This window comes from Rousettus aegyptiacus, unplaced genomic scaffold (genome assembly GCF_014176215.1).
Source record: "Rousettus aegyptiacus isolate mRouAeg1 unplaced genomic scaffold, mRouAeg1.p scaffold_m13_p_6, whole genome shotgun sequence".
NCBI classification, from domain to species: domain Eukaryota; kingdom Metazoa; phylum Chordata; class Mammalia; order Chiroptera; family Pteropodidae; genus Rousettus; species Rousettus aegyptiacus.
In genome coordinates this window covers 67,997,784-68,017,553 of record NW_023416309.1, presented here as the reverse complement: position 1 = coordinate 68,017,553, position 19,770 = coordinate 67,997,784, and the positions used below count along the sequence as shown (strand labels likewise).

General features: G+C 44.0%; 1 protein-coding gene across 1 annotated transcript in view; it reads left to right on the top strand.

The window, feature by feature from the left end:
* The first annotated feature begins 288 nt into the window (after nucleotides 1-288).
* Nucleotides 289-19,770, top strand: part of HS3ST3B1 (heparan sulfate-glucosamine 3-sulfotransferase 3B1) — a 40,455-nt gene continuing 20,973 nt past the window's right edge. Inside the window, exon 1 of the mRNA XM_016161227.2 lies at nucleotides 289-868. Within this exon, the coding sequence (XP_016016713.2) occupies nucleotides 315-868 (554 nt within the window). The 5' untranslated portion in view covers nucleotides 289-314. The remainder of the gene's footprint in view (nucleotides 869-19,770) is intronic.

Genomic DNA, 19,770 nt, shown 5'->3' with positions numbered 1-19,770 from the left:
GGAGTTCAGTGTTTTCGGAGCCCAGAGCGGGGCGTCGTGCCGCAGGAGCCGTCCCCAGGCCAGCATTTGCCTCCACCCGACTTTCGTTCCAGTTGCGGCTCCTCAGGGCAACATGTCAAAAGCCGCCGCCGCTACTGCTGCCGCCGCCGCCTGGGGAAGAACAGCAGCAGCAACGGTGGCCGCGGGAGAGCGGGGGCAGTAAACCGAACTACCGGGCGTCCAGAGGGCCAAGGGAACCCTCTCCGCGCTCACTGCTCCGGCGGGACTCGCGCCATGTGTTGAGCCATGCCCCTCGCTGCGCCCGCGGGCAGCGCATGGGGCAGCGCCTGAGCAGCGGCCGATCCTGCCTCGATGTCCCCGGCCGGCTTCTGCCGCAGCCGCCGCCGCCTCCGCCACCGGTGAGGAGAAAACTCGCGCTGCTCTTCGCCATGCTTTGCATCTGGCTCTACATGTTCCTGTACTCGTGCGCCGGCTCGTGCGCCGCCGCTCCGGGGCTGCTGCTGCTGGGCTCGGGGTCCCGCGCCGCCCACCCTCCATCAGCTATGGCGACAGGTTCCGACGGGGCTTCTCCCAGGCTGCCGTTCCAGGCAGCACCAGCCACCCTATTAGCTGCGGGAAAGGAGACGGCCGAGAGCGCCGCGAGCCAGGAGGAGCAGAGTCCCGAGACGCCGGACTCCCCAAGCCCCATCTCTAGCTTCTTTAGTGGGTCGGGGAGCAAGCAGCTGCCGCAGGCCATCATCATCGGCGTTAAGAAGGGCGGCACGCGGGCACTGCTCGAATTCCTGCGCGTGCATCCGGACGTGCGCGCTGTGGGCGCAGAGCCCCACTTCTTCGACCGCAGTTACGACAAGGGCCTCGCCTGGTACCGGTGAGTTTCCCTGGGCCAGGAACGCCAACTGCAATTCAGAACGGGAGAGGAGACATGTGTCGTGTGCTGGGGAAGTGACAAGGGTACAGCCTCAGACTACTGGGGGCGGGGAGGGGTAGAGAACAAACCGGGCGTGCGTTCCCCTCTCCCATAACTCACAGAAACTTCTCGAGAAGCTCTGGCAGCTCAGTGGCTCACGTTACCCTAGAATTAATCAGGAAAGCTCTCAAAGAATGGCGATAGTGACTGAGGCGGCTCTCAAGAAAGCACTCAACCCTCTAATTGTGGCCGTGTCCAAAAAGACTGACCTAGTGTTATTACTCAGCTCTGGGGACGTTCTGCGCCCCGCTGGCCAGGGTCTCCACCCTAGACCAACTTCTAGAGCAGCTTCTGCTCCCCAGATGGGGACGTGGGAGTAGGAGTGGGAGTGACGGCGTCCTTCTAAGGCTGAGGAGAGTCTGTTCACTTTTTTTTTTTATTACGGTCCCCCTCCTTACTGGAACCCAAACCCAAAGAGAGCCATACACGTTTCGCTGACGAGCACTCAGCTGGGTGGGAAACCTGAATGGGTGGCCCTGCGCCTCCGCCTGGCAGATGGGTGGGCGGCCGGCTGCTTGCGGCGTGTGGAGCGTGGAGCAGTGCTGGTCCCTGTCGGGCAAATGCACTCACTGCAGCGGCCAGGAGCAGCGCGCAGCTTTGCTGGCTTCCTGGCGCCCCGGGCACTACTCACCGGCCGCCTCTCCGGCATGGGTGCTGGCAGAGCGAGGGCAAGAACGCGTGTTTCCGTGGGCCCTTTACACGTCGGGGCGCAACGAATATCGGGGGTCCACTGATTAAGACATATGGATTGCCTGGAAGTCGGGGCTTCCGGAAACTGTTCTCCAGTTGAGTTGTGGGTCTTGTTCCAAAGGGACAACGCCCGAGGTTATAATCACGACCTCTGCACAACGCTTCCTCGTGGCTGCCAGTCTTTGGGATGAGCGGTTGGGTTGACCAAGCTTCGGATGAGGCGCGGATGGACCAGAGGGTCCAGACTCCGGCCTTCGGAAACCTCTTTGCCAACCAGAGGACCCAGCCAGCGGTTCCCACCCCTTCTATCTGATCACCGCCCCTCCCCTCCCCACACACCAATTTTCATTACATGACTCCACTGACTACCCGGCACTCTCTAGGTCCAATGAGTCTCCAAGAGGCTCGAGACTTCGGAAAAACGAAGGGAAGAGTCGAACCGAGCTCCACTCCCTGTTCCCATGCTCTCTTTAGGCCCCAGGAAAGGATGGGAGGTAAAAGGGGCTGACCCAGTGGATTAAAACCCACTATCTTCCCTGACTCGCCCTCCTTTTCCTTTTGTCCTTCATGTTTTTATTGTCGTCACCAGTTGCCCAAGTTTCAGCCGTTACAGTCATCCGTCCCACCGTTCCCTGGCTGTGGACACCGACTATTAAGAACGAAGGCTCTAGAGTCGGACACCTAGCCGACAAGTTCTGGCTTTTGGTAGCTCGCTAGCGGCGCCGAGCCTCTGTGCTCCCCCTACGTGCAATGAATTCATGTGGTTCTCCATAGGGCTGGAAGGCGGGAGTGCGCAGGGGTGGTCAGTTACCTGTCTAGCATGTGCGGCCTCTCTAATTGTTAGCTATTGTCATTGATCGTATTTTTACTTTTACCACCACTTCTGCTCCTTCTAGGATGCAGATCTCGGGGCCGAGGTGGTAGGCGATCGCTCGCGCCCTTCCGGGTGGAATCACCAGAGATTGGAAGCAGCCTGGGTTTTCTGAGATCAGACACACCAGGCTGGGAGGCACTGGCAGGAAACTAACTGAATCTTTCATGTCAGGCAGTTTTAGAAGCACCTGGTGTAGGCTGTGGAAATCCCCACAGGAAGATTCGCGCAATCGCTTAGGTGGCTGTTCTCCACCTGCCACGTTCCTTTTGATTGACTCAGAAATGCTGAATAAAGAACGAAGTCGCTCTGGAAAATCTCACTGCGCGCCTGCAGCGGGGAGCGTAGCCGGGAGCCTCGGATAGGACAGGAGCCTGGGGGCCGCTGGACTTGGTGGCCGCAGGAGTTGGGCTGGGTAGCGGGAGGCGGAAAGTTCATCAACCATCCGAGCCATCTCCCTAAACTGACGAATTGGGCCTTCCGCGCTGTCCCGGCCAAGAGCCCCAGGTCCGCGGCGGTGACCCCGCGAACCCGGCGGCATGAGGAGGAAGCCCAAGCACCGCAACTCCCCCCAAACTCGGAGTTCCCCAGCAGCGCCGGGCGTGGCCTCAGGGTTAGTGGATTTTGTAAAGAAAAAAAAAAAACATTTTAAATGTCCTCTGCTTAATTAAAATTTTTTAATTAATGAAAATATTCTGGATGTCTGAGCAAATATCTGGACCAAGATTATTTTGAAGGCAGCCGTTTCAATTTTACAGCCACACCGGGAGGAGACGCTTGACCCAGAACGCTTTTGCTAAAATCCCTTGCATAGGGAGCGCTCTTTGCCCTCGCTGGAGTCTCTTCCCCTGGGCAAAGCACTGCTGCTCTCCAGAGTTTCATCTCGATTGTATCACCCGCGCTATCCGTACAGGCAGGCAGCAGATTGGAGAAGAGCACAAAGCAGTAATTAACCTGAGAGAGTTGCCGTTCAGACACGTGGTTAAAATAAGTCCTCATAACGAGAAAATAAAAGAGGGGGGCGGATATTTTGGAAGCAGTGAGACATATTGAAGACATTAAAAAGCTATGGGCACGGATGGTTGAACCCGGGGGTCAGCATCGTAATCCGTTAGAGGAGGTATTGCTTGTGCTTGCGCGAGTTGTAAATGTGCTTAATCAGTTGGTATACAGTCAGTCCAGTTAGTGGCCTAACCAGTAGCCAGCACGGGGCCTGGGCAGATTTGCATGAAGTCGCAGAAATTGATTGTTCCTTCCACTTTGCCCCCTCAGCCAGAATAGGAGGGATTGTGGTGGGATGAAGTCCACCGTGGTGACTTCACCACTAGCCAGAGCTCAGAAGCTTTTTCTCTGCCTCGTTTGTGCAAAAATCAAACGCGCTAGTGCGTGGAGCGCATCTGCCCTGTAACCCAAGTATATTTTAGTCTAGGATTAAAACTCTTGGCGGCATTACTTATTCTGTTCATTATCCAGCTCTCTTTCTTGAATTTGGTCTTCCAAATTTAGCAGGTGCTGTTGAGCACCCCAAGCAGTGACTGAGCAGGACTTTTGGTGAAACGGGCCTTTACCTTCTGTTCCAGGGTGTGACGGTGTTTGAGAACTCTGGGGCTGTGGTTCAGGAGAACCTCACATTTGCCAGGTTGGAAAAAGCACACACCCTGTACTTTTAGACTCTGAATATTGATTTAAGCTTAAATTAAATAGATTCATTTTAAAATAATTTTCTCTTTTTGATTTGGTGTAAGTTTGGTAGATTTTCACAAATTTAATGACCTCGGTTTGGGAATTAAGTTAGCCAAATATTGTCATTATTAATTTTATGTAGAAATGTGCCTTAGACTTTACAGAAACAGAAACTCTTTCCCCACTTTGACTCTTTCCGTTTTTGATTGTACAAAATAAGCTTACACTTTAATGCTGTTGGCCACATTTTTTAAAAAAATGTGTGTGTGCGTGTGTGTCTGTGTGTGTGTGTGTGTTCTTATGTTTTAATAATGGTAGCTAATACTTACTGGATGTTTTCCTAATGTGCCAGGCACTATTTCAAGTTTTATAGGATTAGCAAATTTAATCCTCATTACAATCCTGTGAAGTAGGCACTTTTATAGATGAGCAAACACAAGCACAGAGAGGTTAAGCAACTTGCCCAAGATGTCTCAGCTAGGAAATGGCAAGGTTAACACACTGACCCAGGAAGTCCTGATCCAAACGTCATTCTGCTGTGCTCCCTTGCTTAAGTGGCCAAGAACACCATATTGGTCATATGTGAATTCAAAACTGGGTTTGCTTTAAAAGAGTTTGAGTTTTCTGATGTACCTCCAGAGTCTTCAGTGCAGATTGCTCACTCTGTCATTAACTTTAAAAGAATATCAGCTCTAGAACAGACTAGCTGCTATGTCCAAAGTTGGTTTATGACTAAAGAGAGGATAATTACATCACTATGGCAGTTTGTATCTTTGCCTGCACTAGACAGGGTCAAAAAAGTCATTAAAATGACAAAATATCCCTCAAGTATAAAGGTTGAAAAAACATAGCAAATGTCCCTACTGAGAATAGATTTATTCTCTTCCCTTCCCGCCTTTTAAGGCTGGGAGGTGTGGGAGGACATAGGATTAAAAGAGACGTTCCAAACTTTCTTGGAATGAATTTATTCCTTTAAAAGAAATACAGTGCCCCTAGTCAAGATTAAAACTTGTACTTATCAGAGGACAATTGTAACTAATACTTTGAGTAGATTTCTTTAGAATTAGATTCTAAAACCTAGTAACTTCAGAAAATCTCTCTTGAAAGCTAATAGCTGAAAATAGCAACTTTTCCTACATTTTTAATTTAATAAATGCTGAGAAAATCAATTTCTCTCCTATTTTACTAGTCTATTTCTAAAAACCTGGTGGCAATGCTGTTTCTATCTTCACTGAGGGACATTTGAGATAAGATCTGGTTGAGGATAATCCCTTTTGAAGTAATTGCACTTTTTCAGTCCTGGATCTTAAACCAAGTATGTAACTCACTTCAAGCTCCTGGGTGAAGATAAAAAATTTACAATTATATGCAACAATTTGAAATACAAACCATCACATTACAAAGCTGTCAAGATTTATTAGCAAGACAGTGTAGCATGTGTTGAACTCTGTTTTTAATTAGGCACCTAAATTAGACCATAAAATGGTTGATTAATTTTTTACAAGTTAAGGGGAAAATATAACATAAATTAACCTAATCATAAGTGTTTTACTAGATGCTCTCAGTTGAAAATAGTCGATATGTAATAGCAACCTATTTATTTTACATAAAATGCTGAAATGTATGAATTAAATTACACTTATTACCTTCCAAATGATATATTATTATTGAACAGGTCTCTAAAAATAAGGACGTGGCCCACATCTTAAGTATTGAAATAGGCTACTACAATTTGACTGAACTGACTAAAGTAAATTTTGCCTTTTTAATGGAGCCTGATTTTGAAAATTTACAACTTTATGTGGACTAATATTTATAAAAGATTTCTAGCTAAAGTTGTTATTTGAAATTTTAAAGTGACCTGTCATACAATCAAATTCACAAAATCATGATTAGTTATAAACAGTAAGTAAAATAAAAATAAATAAATAAAGTGACCTGTCATGGCTACTGTTTTTCTAGTTTGGTGTTTTATTTTTGTTTGAAAAAAAACTTTTAGCTATTTTGAAAAACCGAGTTGTCAAAAAATCTCATTCCAAATATGTATGCTGATTTACATTTTTGTTTAAAACATGTCATAAGATGGTCAATTATATGGTGATGGAAGGAAATTTAACTTTAGGTGGTGAATTCAATGCAATATACATATGACACTTGAAACCTATATAATTTTATTAACCAATGTAATCCCAATAAATTTAATAAAATTAAAAAAATAAAACATGTTGTAGGAATAAGGTTTTCAGATTATATGTCTCTTTGAACCACTAAAATTATTTAGAATTAAAACTGCACCAAGAAATTAAAAACAAACAAACCTACCAGTTAGCTAGTGTTATGAATCAGGGAAGTGGCACTTATTTAAAGCTTCAGAATTGAAATACTACATGCCTCGGACTGCTTGCCTACTACTTTTTATGTCAGTAGTTTCTGAATACTTTATGTTCTCACTCTGTGAACAGGGAAATTAAGTTGATTGACAGAAACACAAAATGTCCAGTTTAAAAGTAGAGCACAATGAGCATTTCTTTTGTTGTGAATAGAGTAAGTTTCCAAATAGTGTGCTACCTCTCTCATTTAACAGTCTGTGATTTCAGACAGTAAAGGACATTTCAGTCCTATGCTATTGGGATAGTCAGGAATCCCAGCAAAATTGATTTCCCAAGTATGTGGCATATTTTCAAGAGCAATGACTACAATATGCTGCCTACCTCAAGTGAAAACATTTACCATGACCAAAAAGAAAGGAGATACCAATATCTTTGAAAACTACTTGAAAGTGAGCATGAAACTTTTTAATATTTAAAATACTACCTTATAGAACTCCCATATTTCTCTCAGACTATACTAAAGTAAAACTCACAGCAAATAAAACTGATGTTAGGTATATTGCTTTTTCTTTCTGATTTTAAATTTGGGGGAAAGTTTAGGATGTGAGGAGCAATTAGCAGCTTAGTAACATGATAAATAATTTTCATTGTGGCTAAGAAGCTCTGTGTTAAAATACTGCTGTTAATAAACCTATTAATTTTCCTTGCACAATGGTAATTTCCTTTATGTTACATCTATGTCTTAAATTCTTCCTTTAAATGCCCACTTGTGTGACTTCGAATATATTAAAAATAGCATAAATTAGTGGGTCATTCAAAAAATTTACTTCAATGTATCATAGATGAAACATGTTTAAATAGGAAAGCTGTACTACACAGAATTTGTTCGCCTCCTAAAGAGAACTGCTTTTAAAAACTGAGTGCAGATCTGTGCAGATAGAGCTTGTTGAAGAGTACTGCCAGAGAGGGTTTTATATTTTCTACAGTCGTTATAAAATATGTATGGTGTATACACCCACATATTCATTGTGACTTTAAGTTGATAAATTAGTAACAGAATAGATAAGCTCTTGGAATATTTTTCTTCTAAGTACAGCAAATGTGTTAAAATAAGACTCTGGTTTAACATCAAATTAATTGTATTTCAGTCTAGGCTAGACTGAGTCTTGACAAGAGATTAGTACCTTTAAACGCTTTTGCTGGGAATGTGAATGATTCCATGTGCATTCATCAAGCAACTAGGGCGCAGATGATTCAGAATACCTGTTTTTCCCCAAATCTTTGTCCTACACTACTTAACACGGTTATACTTACTTAGAAACTCATAAAATACTGAATGATTGTTCTGGTCAGTATGAGACTTGGGGCAACAAACGGAGAGTGAAAAAAACACAAAAACATATATAGGGAAGGGGCATGAGAAGCAGATTTTTCATGCACACTCTTGATTTAATGAATGGGGGGCAGGAGGAAAGGTGTGGTGACAGAACTGTCCAACATGGCCCCAGACAAGCCTAATATTGCCACGTGTCTGTTCCTTTCTGGCAGCTGGAGGTTCGTTCGCTTACACCTCTGATTCTGGAGGTGGCGGAACGCGCAGCCAATGGCAGAGAAAATGGCTCCGCGGCTGGCTGGCCTTGGGGATCAGTCAGCACGGACCCTGTGTCGCATGGGAGCGCTACATCTGGTCGAACGACCACTGAGCCTATGAGACAGATGGCCGAGTAACTCGCGTTGGGGGCGGGGCCGACGGCTCGACCCCAAACTGCCCCCTCAGCCCCGCGGGTTGCCGACTGCAGCCACGTGACCAGCTGGATCCGCGCGCTCCGGCCTCACCTGTTGGGCAGAGCCTGACGGAGCGGCTCGCGCTCACAGAGGGCGGTGCCGGCGGGCCTGGCCCCACGCTGGTTGGCCCAAGGGGCTGCTGGTAGACCCGCCTGAGTGGTAGCCCCGCCCAAGGGGGGCGGGCACAGCGGGTGCGTCCCGCCCTGGCCGGGGCTGGCTTTCACCACTGCTCAGCAGCCAGTGGGTGAAACAATTGGTTCTGAATCGCCGTCGCTTTCCGAACCGAGCTTCTCAGCTGATATATTGTACTCCTTTCCTTTCTTTTCTCTTTTGTTTTTTCTAAACCCTCCTGCACAAACGACACTGTCTTGTGGAAGGGACGTATCTCTTCTCTGAGTGCCTCTATTGAGCAGAGCAGTGAGGACAGAGTTAGACTCTCCCTCTTTGAATCCGCTGCTCTTGGGCCCAGGGCCTGAATGACTTCTCCAGAGCCTGACAAGGAAACTGTCTTTTAAGGGCCGGGCCGTGTTCTGGTGTGGGGTGGGGGCGTGGGAGCGAGGAGGTTAGAACGCAAAGAAGTGCATCAATTGAGTCAGTGTTCAACCAGCATGTTTCTGGTTTTTTTCCCATTCCCCACTCCAAACCTCACTCTTCACCCTATTCTTGGGAAAGAAATATATAATCTTCACATCACCCAATTCTATAATGGGTGCCTAAAATGCGATTCAGCAAATTCAGTAGATAACCCAAAATAGCTTCATTTCCCTATTGTGATCCGTTAAATGACGAGATGAAGAGAAAAGGTGGGAAAGACTGATGGAGAGGAGAGGCGAGAAAGGAAAAGGTGGGTGACTCAAGCTCCCTTCTGATTCTTGAACCGCAGCTGCACTTTGAGTTGCCAGTTCCCCTCCCCAGCACTTCCAGGCTGCTCCCTAAATGTTGCCATCCTTTCCTCAGCCCCTATACCCAGTCTGCAGCTGCCCCCTATCCAGAAGGAGAAGAATGGCTCTTCTTTGAGCAACCTGAAAGCCCCGTTCTGCTCCCTCAGCCTGTAGGGTGAACAGGAAGGGGTCTGTGGGCACTGACAAGCTTTTCTAATGCTCTCAAGGTGGAATTACAGCCTGATAAACGTCTCCACTGATGATGGGATTCACAGGGTGGCACTGAGAATTTTTTGTGGATTTGGATGAAGCAACTTTGTTTTCTGTAAAGTTTTGCAGAGGTGCAGGAGATGACCTGTATTAAAAGGGCAGGAAGCTCACACAGGGCATTGCTCATTGCTGCAGGAGATGTTGAAACGATGGCAGGATTTGGTCCACACATCCATTAAATTAGTCTCCCTGGAGGAGGAGTCAACATACTGAGCCAACAATTAAAGAAGCCCTAGATCACTCCTGGTGTCTTCCCTCAGCTGAAAGGTCTCTTCTTTCCCCTTACTTCTTTAGCAGGAATGTCCTGGTTTAGCCCAGCCATTCCTCCTAATGTGTGCCATTCATTGGGTCCCCAGTGCCCCCCTGTCTGATTGTTCCAGAGTCTCCAGGTACTTAGCATATGCTAGTGCTGCCAGTAGACACACACACTCAACGAAGTAAACATCCTGTTCCCAGCCAAGAGGCAGCAGCCCCAAGCAGGTAAGAAGGTGTATACCATGTTGGAGGGGCTGGGAAAGTAAGGTCAGGAAGCCCGTCATTACTCTGTCATTGACCCGACATACTTAACGAAGGAAGTAAAAGGTGACCATTTAAGTCTTATACTATAGTCAGTGAATAATACATTCTCATAAATCATGTTGACCTATTATTTTCACTTACCTAACTAGATTTATTGAGTACTTTTAAAAAAATTTATAGATCATTTTTTAGAATAGTTTTAAGTTCACAGAGCAATAAGACAGAGTTTTATATATATATATCTCCTGCCCTCACATATGCACAGACTCTCCCACTATCAACTTGCAGCATCAGAATGGTACATTTGTTACTATCAGTAAACCTACAGTGACACATCATTATCATCGAAAGTTCATGGTTTACACTGGGGTTCACTCTTGATGTTGCACATGTATGGCTTTTGACAAGTGTATGATGACATTTATCCATCATTATAGTATCATACCGAATATTTTCACTGCCCTAAACATGCCCTGTTTGAGCACTTTTATCAAGTGCATACTGGGCAGCACTTGAGGTACTGAGGAAGTACAAGAGAAATGACTTCATCTTTGAGGGCCCTGTTTTAGTCAGTGAACTAAAATCTAGAGGCTCAAATAGGTCTCAAAGCAATTTAAATACCAAATTAAAAAACAAAATTATCAGTCCTGCCAAATCACTAATAAATGTAACAACCATTTGAAGGAGAAGAGGAAGCACATGATAAAATAGTACAAATTAAGAAATATGACTTTATATTTTACTTTTTTGGGAGCTTCCAAAGAGAGCTAAGGAGGTAAGAAGAAGGAGAGGGGATGTCAGTTAACCTGTAATGCAGTAGGAAAGTGAGAGCCTGCTGTGTTTAGGCGAGGAGTGGCTGATGCTTATTGTATCTTAACAGTGGTCTTTCCTTTGTGATTTTCCCCATTTTGCAGAGGAGGAAATGGAAGCTCACAAAGGTTGCCTAAACTGTATTTATAGATGGCTCAGCCCTTCTAACTCTATAACTCATAGCTTCTATACAGGGCTGAAATTTGACATGATGTTCTTTCTGAACCAGTTGAAGCCATCTCTTTTATTGTTCCTTTCTTCCCAAAGTCATAGACTTTTCCACATAAAAGTATCTATAAGATTATATATATTTTCTCTTTTTTTGTCCCTATACCTACATTACCTTTTGCTCCCCATACGCACTCCTCAGCCCCATCTGTTGCAATGACATCTACATTGATGATGCCAGCCTTCACGTATATCATCCATGTACCAGCCTGTTACTTTGGCATCATCCTTGCTGCCCTTGCTCCAACAATAAGATCTGTACATTTGATGCCTCCTTTCTGATTGTAGTTTCCTTCCATTTTTTCACTTGCCAGCCCCTCTCTTCTCTCTCACCTCTTCCCAGAGGCTGCCCACCATACTCACACTTTAGTTCTCAGGATCATACTGAAATCTTCACTCAACCCCTATGACCAGTTGCTTCCCTGTTGGTTCCCTGATGCATTGTTAGCTGATACCCATACACCCTTGCGCCGCCTTTTGGAGACACCTTGTTTTGTATCATCCTCAGCAATTGTGCAGGAAAAGGTCTTGTCATAGAGCACTTCTGGCCCACCCTGAGTTATGTCTTCACCCAAGAACTTGGACCTTACCCTGCAACTTAGCCTTGTTGGTCTCACTCCTTTGCCATGCCAGGACCCTCACTGTACACTGGCTCTTCTACATAGTGTCCTCTGCTTTCAAGCACCAGTTCATAGATCACCCTCCACATGGGGAGAAACTCGAGCAAGGTCTCAGCATCTGTAAGGGTACCATTCTCTTAACCACTTCTCAACATGGCCTTATTTCTACTTTTCCCAAGACTTCCTCCATCATTTCTCAGAAGTGTTGTATTCTCTCTTTTATTGTATTATTTGAAGAAAATCCCAGACATCATATTATTTTATCTATAACTCTGGCCTGTGAAATTTTTTTCATCACATTTATACTCACATGCCTATAAAAAAAGTGCACAAATCAGAAGTGTGCAGCCTGATGAATTTTCACAAAGTGAATATACCCAGGTAACAGCAGTTCAAAAACTCTGAAGTCACCCTCATGGTCCCTTCTGATCATGGTTCCTTTTCTAAGGATAACCACTATCCTACCTCTTACCACTACAGATTAGTTATACCTTTTATCGAACTTATTATAAATGAAATCCTAGAGTGAATATTTGTAGGTTTTTAAAAACATGTACATTCATTGCCAATATAGACAGATTCAGAGATTTCACAAATACAGATTTTCTGCTTCTTTTATAAAGGAGCTGACAGTATTAGGCCTGCCTTTCTCATGGCAATAACTAGTTAGAACTGGTTAGAGCTGCACCTGTAAATGAGGGCATATCCTCTTCTGTTTGCCACACTCCCTACTGCTCCTATTGTTTCACACTTTGCCAGCTTCACTCATTTGTTGCCTGCCTAGTTTCAGTTCTAGGTCAATGCCAGACAGGGTGGGGAGCCACAGACTGGTTTCCTTTTTTTTTCTTTTTTTCCCAAGGTATACACTATTTCAGGATTGAATTTCCATTTAATGTGGACATTCTTGTTAGATTTTGGAATTAGATTTATTCTATTTGACTTACAACTCTAGAGATCCTGGGAGAGGCTGATGGAAGTCTGCTAGCTGGATGCCATTTAGAATCAGAATCACCATTATAACATTATTTTCAATGATAGGCTTCTTGGATTTAAATGAATTTTTTTTTTAACTGACTCTTCTTCCATGCAGCTCCCAATTGAGATCAGCCTCTTGCTATGAACACTGTGTGACCTTGAGCAAGTCTGTTTATTTCTTTGTTGTCAACATTCTCAAGAATATGGAGATGGGCCCATCAATGCTTCCTGAATCAGCGCTCAGCAAACTCTGGTGCAGGACCACAGTTTTTCCTAATGTACTGTGGACCAATATGTTGTCCTAGTGCTTGTGACTAGTATACACCTTGTGCCATATGCCTCCTGCCACATAATTTGCAATACCCACACTGGTCTCTATTCTGTCTAATGAGTTCATTGATCGGAGCTTTGGATATTCGAACAATGTCAAATTAATTACTGTAGCTTTATATACTTACTCTCAGGTTTTGCATTTATCTCCTCGAAGACAATTTGCAGGTAATCTGCAGACCATACTTGGAGAAGAACTGTCTCAAGTTTCTTTAGTGGACAAAAAGTTCTGGGAAGATCAACAGTGATTTGTAAAAAACAAAACAAAACAAAACAAAACAAAAACAAACAAACAAACAAACAAAAAACAGTTCTGTGTTAGCATTTTAAAGGCCCTGAGAAGTACTGGAGCTTAAAACAAAACAAAAATCTGTTTAATTTTGTTAAAGTTTCCCTTCAGTACAAAACCCTGCTGATAACCTGAGGAATCATGTTTGTCCAGATGCCAATTTGGGGCAGTTAGCACAGCAAGTCTCTAAAGTTTCTTGCAGTTCTAAGAGTTTCACTCCTGACCCTGTGCTCTCTCTGTTCACCCTTGGAATGGGAGTTAGACTTCTTACTTCTTTTACTTGTGACATCATCTCCAACCTGATGTGTCTGCAACCCCTTCTTCACCAGAAATGATTATGCAGAAAGAGTAAAGAAGGAGAAGTGGGGTTGTAGTCAATCAGACCCTGGGCAGAAAGTCATGGAGGCTGAGGATTTCATGTTCAGTCTTGCTGTGGGCTTTGTTAGGAGACTTCCACTGGCCGTTCTGCCTTAAGCAGGCTAATTGCCAGTTCAGCTTTCCTCCAAGAAGCTTATGTCTGTTTTCAGAGGTTAGTGCTCCATCTCCGAGCTGTTTACAGAGCAAGATGTCTGATGGTTGTTGGAAAAGGGTGAAGATTTTTCCACCTTGCTTGGCACAATGTAGCCCTGTGGTCTGTGTGTCTTTTATCATAGCACCGACATGATTGCTCATGCTGGACACAATACTGAGGTCTCTGCAAAATAACATCAGTGCCACATATAAACATCTTTAGCCATTAGCTGCAAACGAAGCCAGTCATCTTTTTATTTTTTTTAAACATGCATTTTCTCTTTTTGTGTCTGGGGTTAAGGGGGAACACTTAAAGTATTATTTAGTCACGAAGTGTTGGGAATGAAGGAAACTTTCAGATTAGTTGTCACTGGGAAAGGAGGTGAGTGGAACCTTTTACAGAAAGAGAAGGGAGATTCATTTACCTATTTGTACAAAAGTTAAATTACATGAGTATCTGGTTTTCTCTCCCAAGCACTCTAAACTTGCTGTAATGACTTTATTATCTCCTGATACACTTACCACAGACTCCTCATATTTGGCAAGATTCTAATACCTGTTTGGATGGCCCCCTTGCCTTTGCCCTGAGCTCCTGCTTACAGGGGAGGTGTTTGGCAAAAACGTTTTACACGGTCTGGAGGTGAGCAGTTTCACACCAGAGTGAGATCCGCCATTGCGTGTACTTAACTAGCTTTTCTTTCTTATCGCACTTCCCTTCCTATAAAGTTACGTATCTTTTAACAGGATATTTAATACTCACCTTCTCCTTCTATGGGGCCTTGTGAAAATCAGGCAATAATGATGCAGCCTTATTGCCAAGTCATGACCAGAGCAACTCATTGAATAATGTGATGGCTAATAATGTGAGAGTATAATAATCTCATTGAATATTACTCATGGCATAAGGTGGTATCTACCATTCATTCATTCATAATTTGGTTTCATCTCACTGGCCAGAGGGAGTTTTTTTAAACCAGCAGGGTTTCCTACACCAAAGAAAGTTGCAGACTTTAAATGAATTATTCATTTAAACTCTTTTCATGTATTTTTTGAGAAAAGTGAAATAATATGATGTTCAAGACAGAGAAAGCAAGAAAACCTATAGATGATTTTCTAAGATGAACAGCACTTAGCCCTTCCAGGTGATTTGTGTGTGGCCCCCATCTTTCCAGGATAAGCATTCATCCTGATGGTGCTCATGAGAAGGGGTGGGACATGCCTCCTCATTCATTGCAGAACCCACACACCCTTCTTTCTGCTGCCTCTGTGGGTAACTTGGATGACTATCCCCAAGGACACAGACTGCACCTCTGTAATTTGAAGTTTGGCGGCGGGGGCGGGGGGGGGGACCATTTTCCCCCAACTCCCAACTCCCAAGTAATCTCCAAACACTAGCTTTCCAACCAGATGCCATGAAGAAACAGATAGCTGAAAGCCTTCAAGCTGGACCCTGACCCTGCCAGCTTCCTCCTCTCCTAACCAGTTTTGCTGGGGGAGGAATACTGCCATTCCTTGGGAGGGGCTTCAGGACAAGCAGAGGAAGCCAAGTGGAAAGGGTACATTGTGTGGACGCCACTCTCTGGTCCAGCTGGGTAGATCTGGAGTGAATCTTCCCTCTCCTGTCTCAGAATTCTGAACAAGGAGAGAGAAACCATGCCTCCCTGGTTGCCAGCATTCCCAAAATGATTTAGTCTATTCTCATCACTCACTGTGGAGGAGTTCAATTAAGCCTTCCATGCATGTTAGCATACAAAAATGTTTGTATTCATTGATCAAGTCTGGCTAAGTACTGCATTTTCCTGATCCAGAGGTTTAGAAGAGACAGAGATGAGAGGCCAAGAGGTGGTAGGCTCAGGAGAGAACAGCCAGGAGGCTCCTGGTTAGGGGGCAGCCCATGTAGGCGGGCAGGCCATGTGCCCTGACTCTGTCTTCTCCCCATCTGCTCTTGTGGAATGTCCAGTCATTTTTAGGGTTATGTTTTCTTCCAGTCCCAGGTGGAAAAAAAAGTACAGAGCAGGCTCATGGTTTTTTCTATGTTCTGTAAAAAGAGCATTTGCCAGGAAGCACATGTGCCAGTGTCCTCGATACTTAAGCTTTCATTCATTTTGAGGACTTCGATCAAAGCCACCTCATCTTACCCAGATGGTGTCTTTTGGGGATGTCAACTTGGGGGATAGGAAGCGTAAGGGCATGTCACCTATTTGTGTGTTCTCTATGGTTGCTCAGCCCCCAGATGTAGCAAGTGGGTCATAGATCCCAAAAGCTCAAAGTGTTCTGGGCTGCAGGTAAAGATACTCCCCAAGCAAGTGTGCCAATGGATTTAGGTCCTAAAGGTTGGTTCCACTCATGTTTAACATGTGAGCCCCAGAAAGAGTTTTTCAGCATCTGGTTGCTTGTCAGTTATATTCTAATTTAAACCTGTTGCTGTTTTGTCTCAATTGTATCATTCTTTGGCTTCTCTCTACTCAGTGGAGTGTATTGAGAGGACAATTTGGAGGACACCAACATCAGGGACCCTGTGGATTTTGTCCATTGGAATTCAGCAGTGGGGACAGAGAACTGGGGAGGAATCCAGTTGATTTCACTTTGCTCTTGGTGTCTCTGTATCAGAATATTAGAATATCTGCTGGTATCAGTGTTGCTCCTTATGACTGCATATTGATTTTATTAGTTTATTGAGAATCTATTCTGTGCCATGTGCTGGGGATACAAAGATTTATTTATGCCACAAATATTGCCTATTTTATTAGCACTCATCCTGTTCTCATGTCGCTTATATTCTAGGAGGGAGATGGGCAGGAAACAAACAAGTAAACTAATAAAAATAGGAGGTCTTTCCCAGTGATGAGAGCCATGAAAAGAACTAAAACAGAGGGAGAGGATGTAGAGTTATGGGGGGACAGTATAGGTGAAAAGGGCTGTTTTAGGAAGGAGGTCTTTTTGGAGAGGCGATATTGAGTAGTGGTCTGATGGAAGAGAAGGGATATATGAGGATCTGGCAGGTGAGAGCATGTCTCTGTGAGAAGACACTATGACTAGAGCGAAGAGATCAAAGGAAGAGGGGAAGGAGAGGGGCTGAGGCAGTTCTGTGTGTTCTTAGTGTGGAAGGATACCAGTGGGGGGCTCTCTGACTGCTTTGTGGAAATTGACTGTAGAGGATGAGAATAAAGGCAGGGCATGACACATGTAAAAGCAGAGGGATGTTCTAGGCATAAAAATATTTCAGAGGAAGGAGTGATTAAATGTCTGGTGGATGATGAGCTTCTTTGGGAAAGCTCGAGAGAGGAGATGACACTTGAGCAAGGTTAAGATGGGTGAATAGGAGTTTATGTGCAGACCAAGTGGGGAAAGGGGTCTTTTTGGCAGAGGGAATACATGTGAAAAGGCAAGATGGTTTACATAAAAAGATGTGGTGGATGCAAAAGTGTGATGGATGCAGGGAAGTTCCAGCAGAGGAGAAATGAAAGTGAGATAGACAGCATCAGAGTGAGCCTTATCATCACGACTTTAGAGGGTAACAGTTTATCCTGTGCCTTTTTTTTCCCCTCAAGTATTTTAACTTGGAAGTGGGATTTATAAGATGTTGTTGAATAATGTTCAACAGGAATTGCCACCCAGAAAAAAGGGCAAGTGCTGGAGGTCCTCTCAGGATGTGTTCCGGGACCCAAGTCATCTAAGCTAGTTGCTTTTTTGCTTGCCTAGACAGAGCCTTTCATTAGCGTAAAGCCTAAAGCCATGTAATTAGAAATTCCACTTCCCAGCTCTTCGGACCTACAACAAGAAACAGCCCCATGGATGCTCAGTTCCAGCATTCTTAGAAGCTGAGCAGGGCCAGGCTGCCAGTGCCAAAATGCCAAACCTGGTAATTAAGAGGTGGCTTTGCAGGCACACACCTGTTCTGAATGTTCCATTAGTGCTTGCTGCCCTTCTTATTGGAGCTTATCTCTGCACAGACCACTGGCAGGGATGGTGGGGGTGTACCGATGTTTGTCTCTTCCCCCTCTCCTTATTCCTATTCCCCTTTTTATCTTCCTAATCTAAATATCGTTTTCTCTGTTTTTATTTTCTGGATGCCCAATTTCTGACCATTTAGTCTCATGAAACCATCTCTTTGGTTATTGAACCAGGAGCAAACCCAGTTTACTGCACTTTTATATCTGAAAACCAAAATAAGAAAGTCTTGCCTTTTTTGCTGTGTTATTTTCTTATTGTGCAAAAGAAATTGCAGAGAAGGGGTCAGCATGGAGGATGGCTCCTGGGAGGGCACTGGTGTGGAGTTTTCCCCCAGGACTGCTCCTCAGATACTTTCCATTCTACATTCTCCTGGTTTATAGCCAGGCAAATTTAATTTCCAGCTGTGAGGCTACTCCCATATGATGGTAATCTCAAACAGTTAATGAGTAGAAGAGGAGGCAGCCTATTGGATTGATTCTTGTGGCTTAGCTCAGTGGTCACAGTGCTAATTTATCAACCTATTTTGTTCTTTTGGTTTGAGAGGCTTGTTCAGCCTGGCACAGCTTCATGAATCTCTCCGCTTCTAAAGATGGATTGAGCGGTGACTTCTGGCTTTTGGACATGGAGAAAGAGTTCACGTTTCCTTTTACACACCTGGTTTATTTAAAGGGATGAAGAGAGCTGAGGGGGTAGCCACACGTCATCTCATCAGTTTATGATAACTATAAAACACATTGTGAATAATTCTGAACAATTCAGCAGATACACAGAGGGCATACTGCATTGAACAAGGCTGGTGTGTAATATTGATCCTAGGATTTGGGGCAAGTGTTTCTCTCCAGCAGAAGACTGGCACAGTCGAAAAAAATAAGGCTAAAGTGCACAATACAGAATAGGAACAGTGACAGTGGGATTAGGGCTATAACAGTGATTGGGGATGGCTAATCTGATTATTTGCATTTTTGTGATTGTTTGTTTTAGTAGGGTTGAGTGAAAAATGAACTCCTAAAATGAAGACATTAGGCAGAAGTGCAGAGAACAGTGAAAGATTTAGTTCTTATGTTCTAAATTAATTTTTCTTTCCTCCCTTACCCTGTCTATGTATATGTTTATACATATATGATAGTTATATAAGTATGTTTATTTCATTATAATTATACCTGATATAATCACTAAAACTAATTTAAAACCAAATCTTTTTATTTATTTATTTTTTACTGTCAGAAAGGGAGAGAAGGTGGAAGCCTCATGAGAAAGGAGGTGGGTCCATGTGAACCTATATTTATTTCAAAATAAATAGTATAATTTTAAGGAAAGAAAAAGGCATGGGAATGAGAAATATCTTTTAGAAAGATTTCCATAAAATATTGTTAAGAATGAAAGGAAATTTAATGCTAAAGAAAAAAAGAAAGAAAGGAGATGTGTGATAGAGATAAGTCAGATGGGACTGGTGGAATGATTACTGTTGTCTGAGCATTTTGATCTTGGAAGTGCTCAGAAATGTTGAAAAGTGGGATGAACTTGAGATTCTGAGTTGAACATTTGGAGTTTGAATCCCTGTTTGCCATTGCCCAATATTTGATTTGGGGCAACTCCAACTAAACTCCCTCAGCCTCACTCTCCCTGTCTTTAAAATGGAGCAGACACCCCTTGAGAAGGTTGTTACAGTGAGCCAACAAAATCCTGGATGTCAGTCCTTCCTTGTGGATAAAATGCTAGACAGGTCTTAGAGTTGAATTCATTATGGCCATAATGGAAGGAAGCCCATTGATTCTTTATAAGAGGCAGACATTTTTCTGTTGCGTGAATTTTGAGTATTATGGCAGTTAGTGTCTTTATGTCTGGCTTTATAAGACCATGTGCAGACAGACCATTATTATGCTATCTCATTATTTCAATGCTTAACAAAATATAGAGGCACATCCTGTTTGTAGGTAGTTCAGGGAAAGCATTTGGGGGTAAGCAAAACTCATGGGGCCTAAATGTGATACTGACCTCATTCATGGGTGGAGAGTGCACGTCTGCTGTGCTCTGTGTACTGACCTAAAGAACCATCTC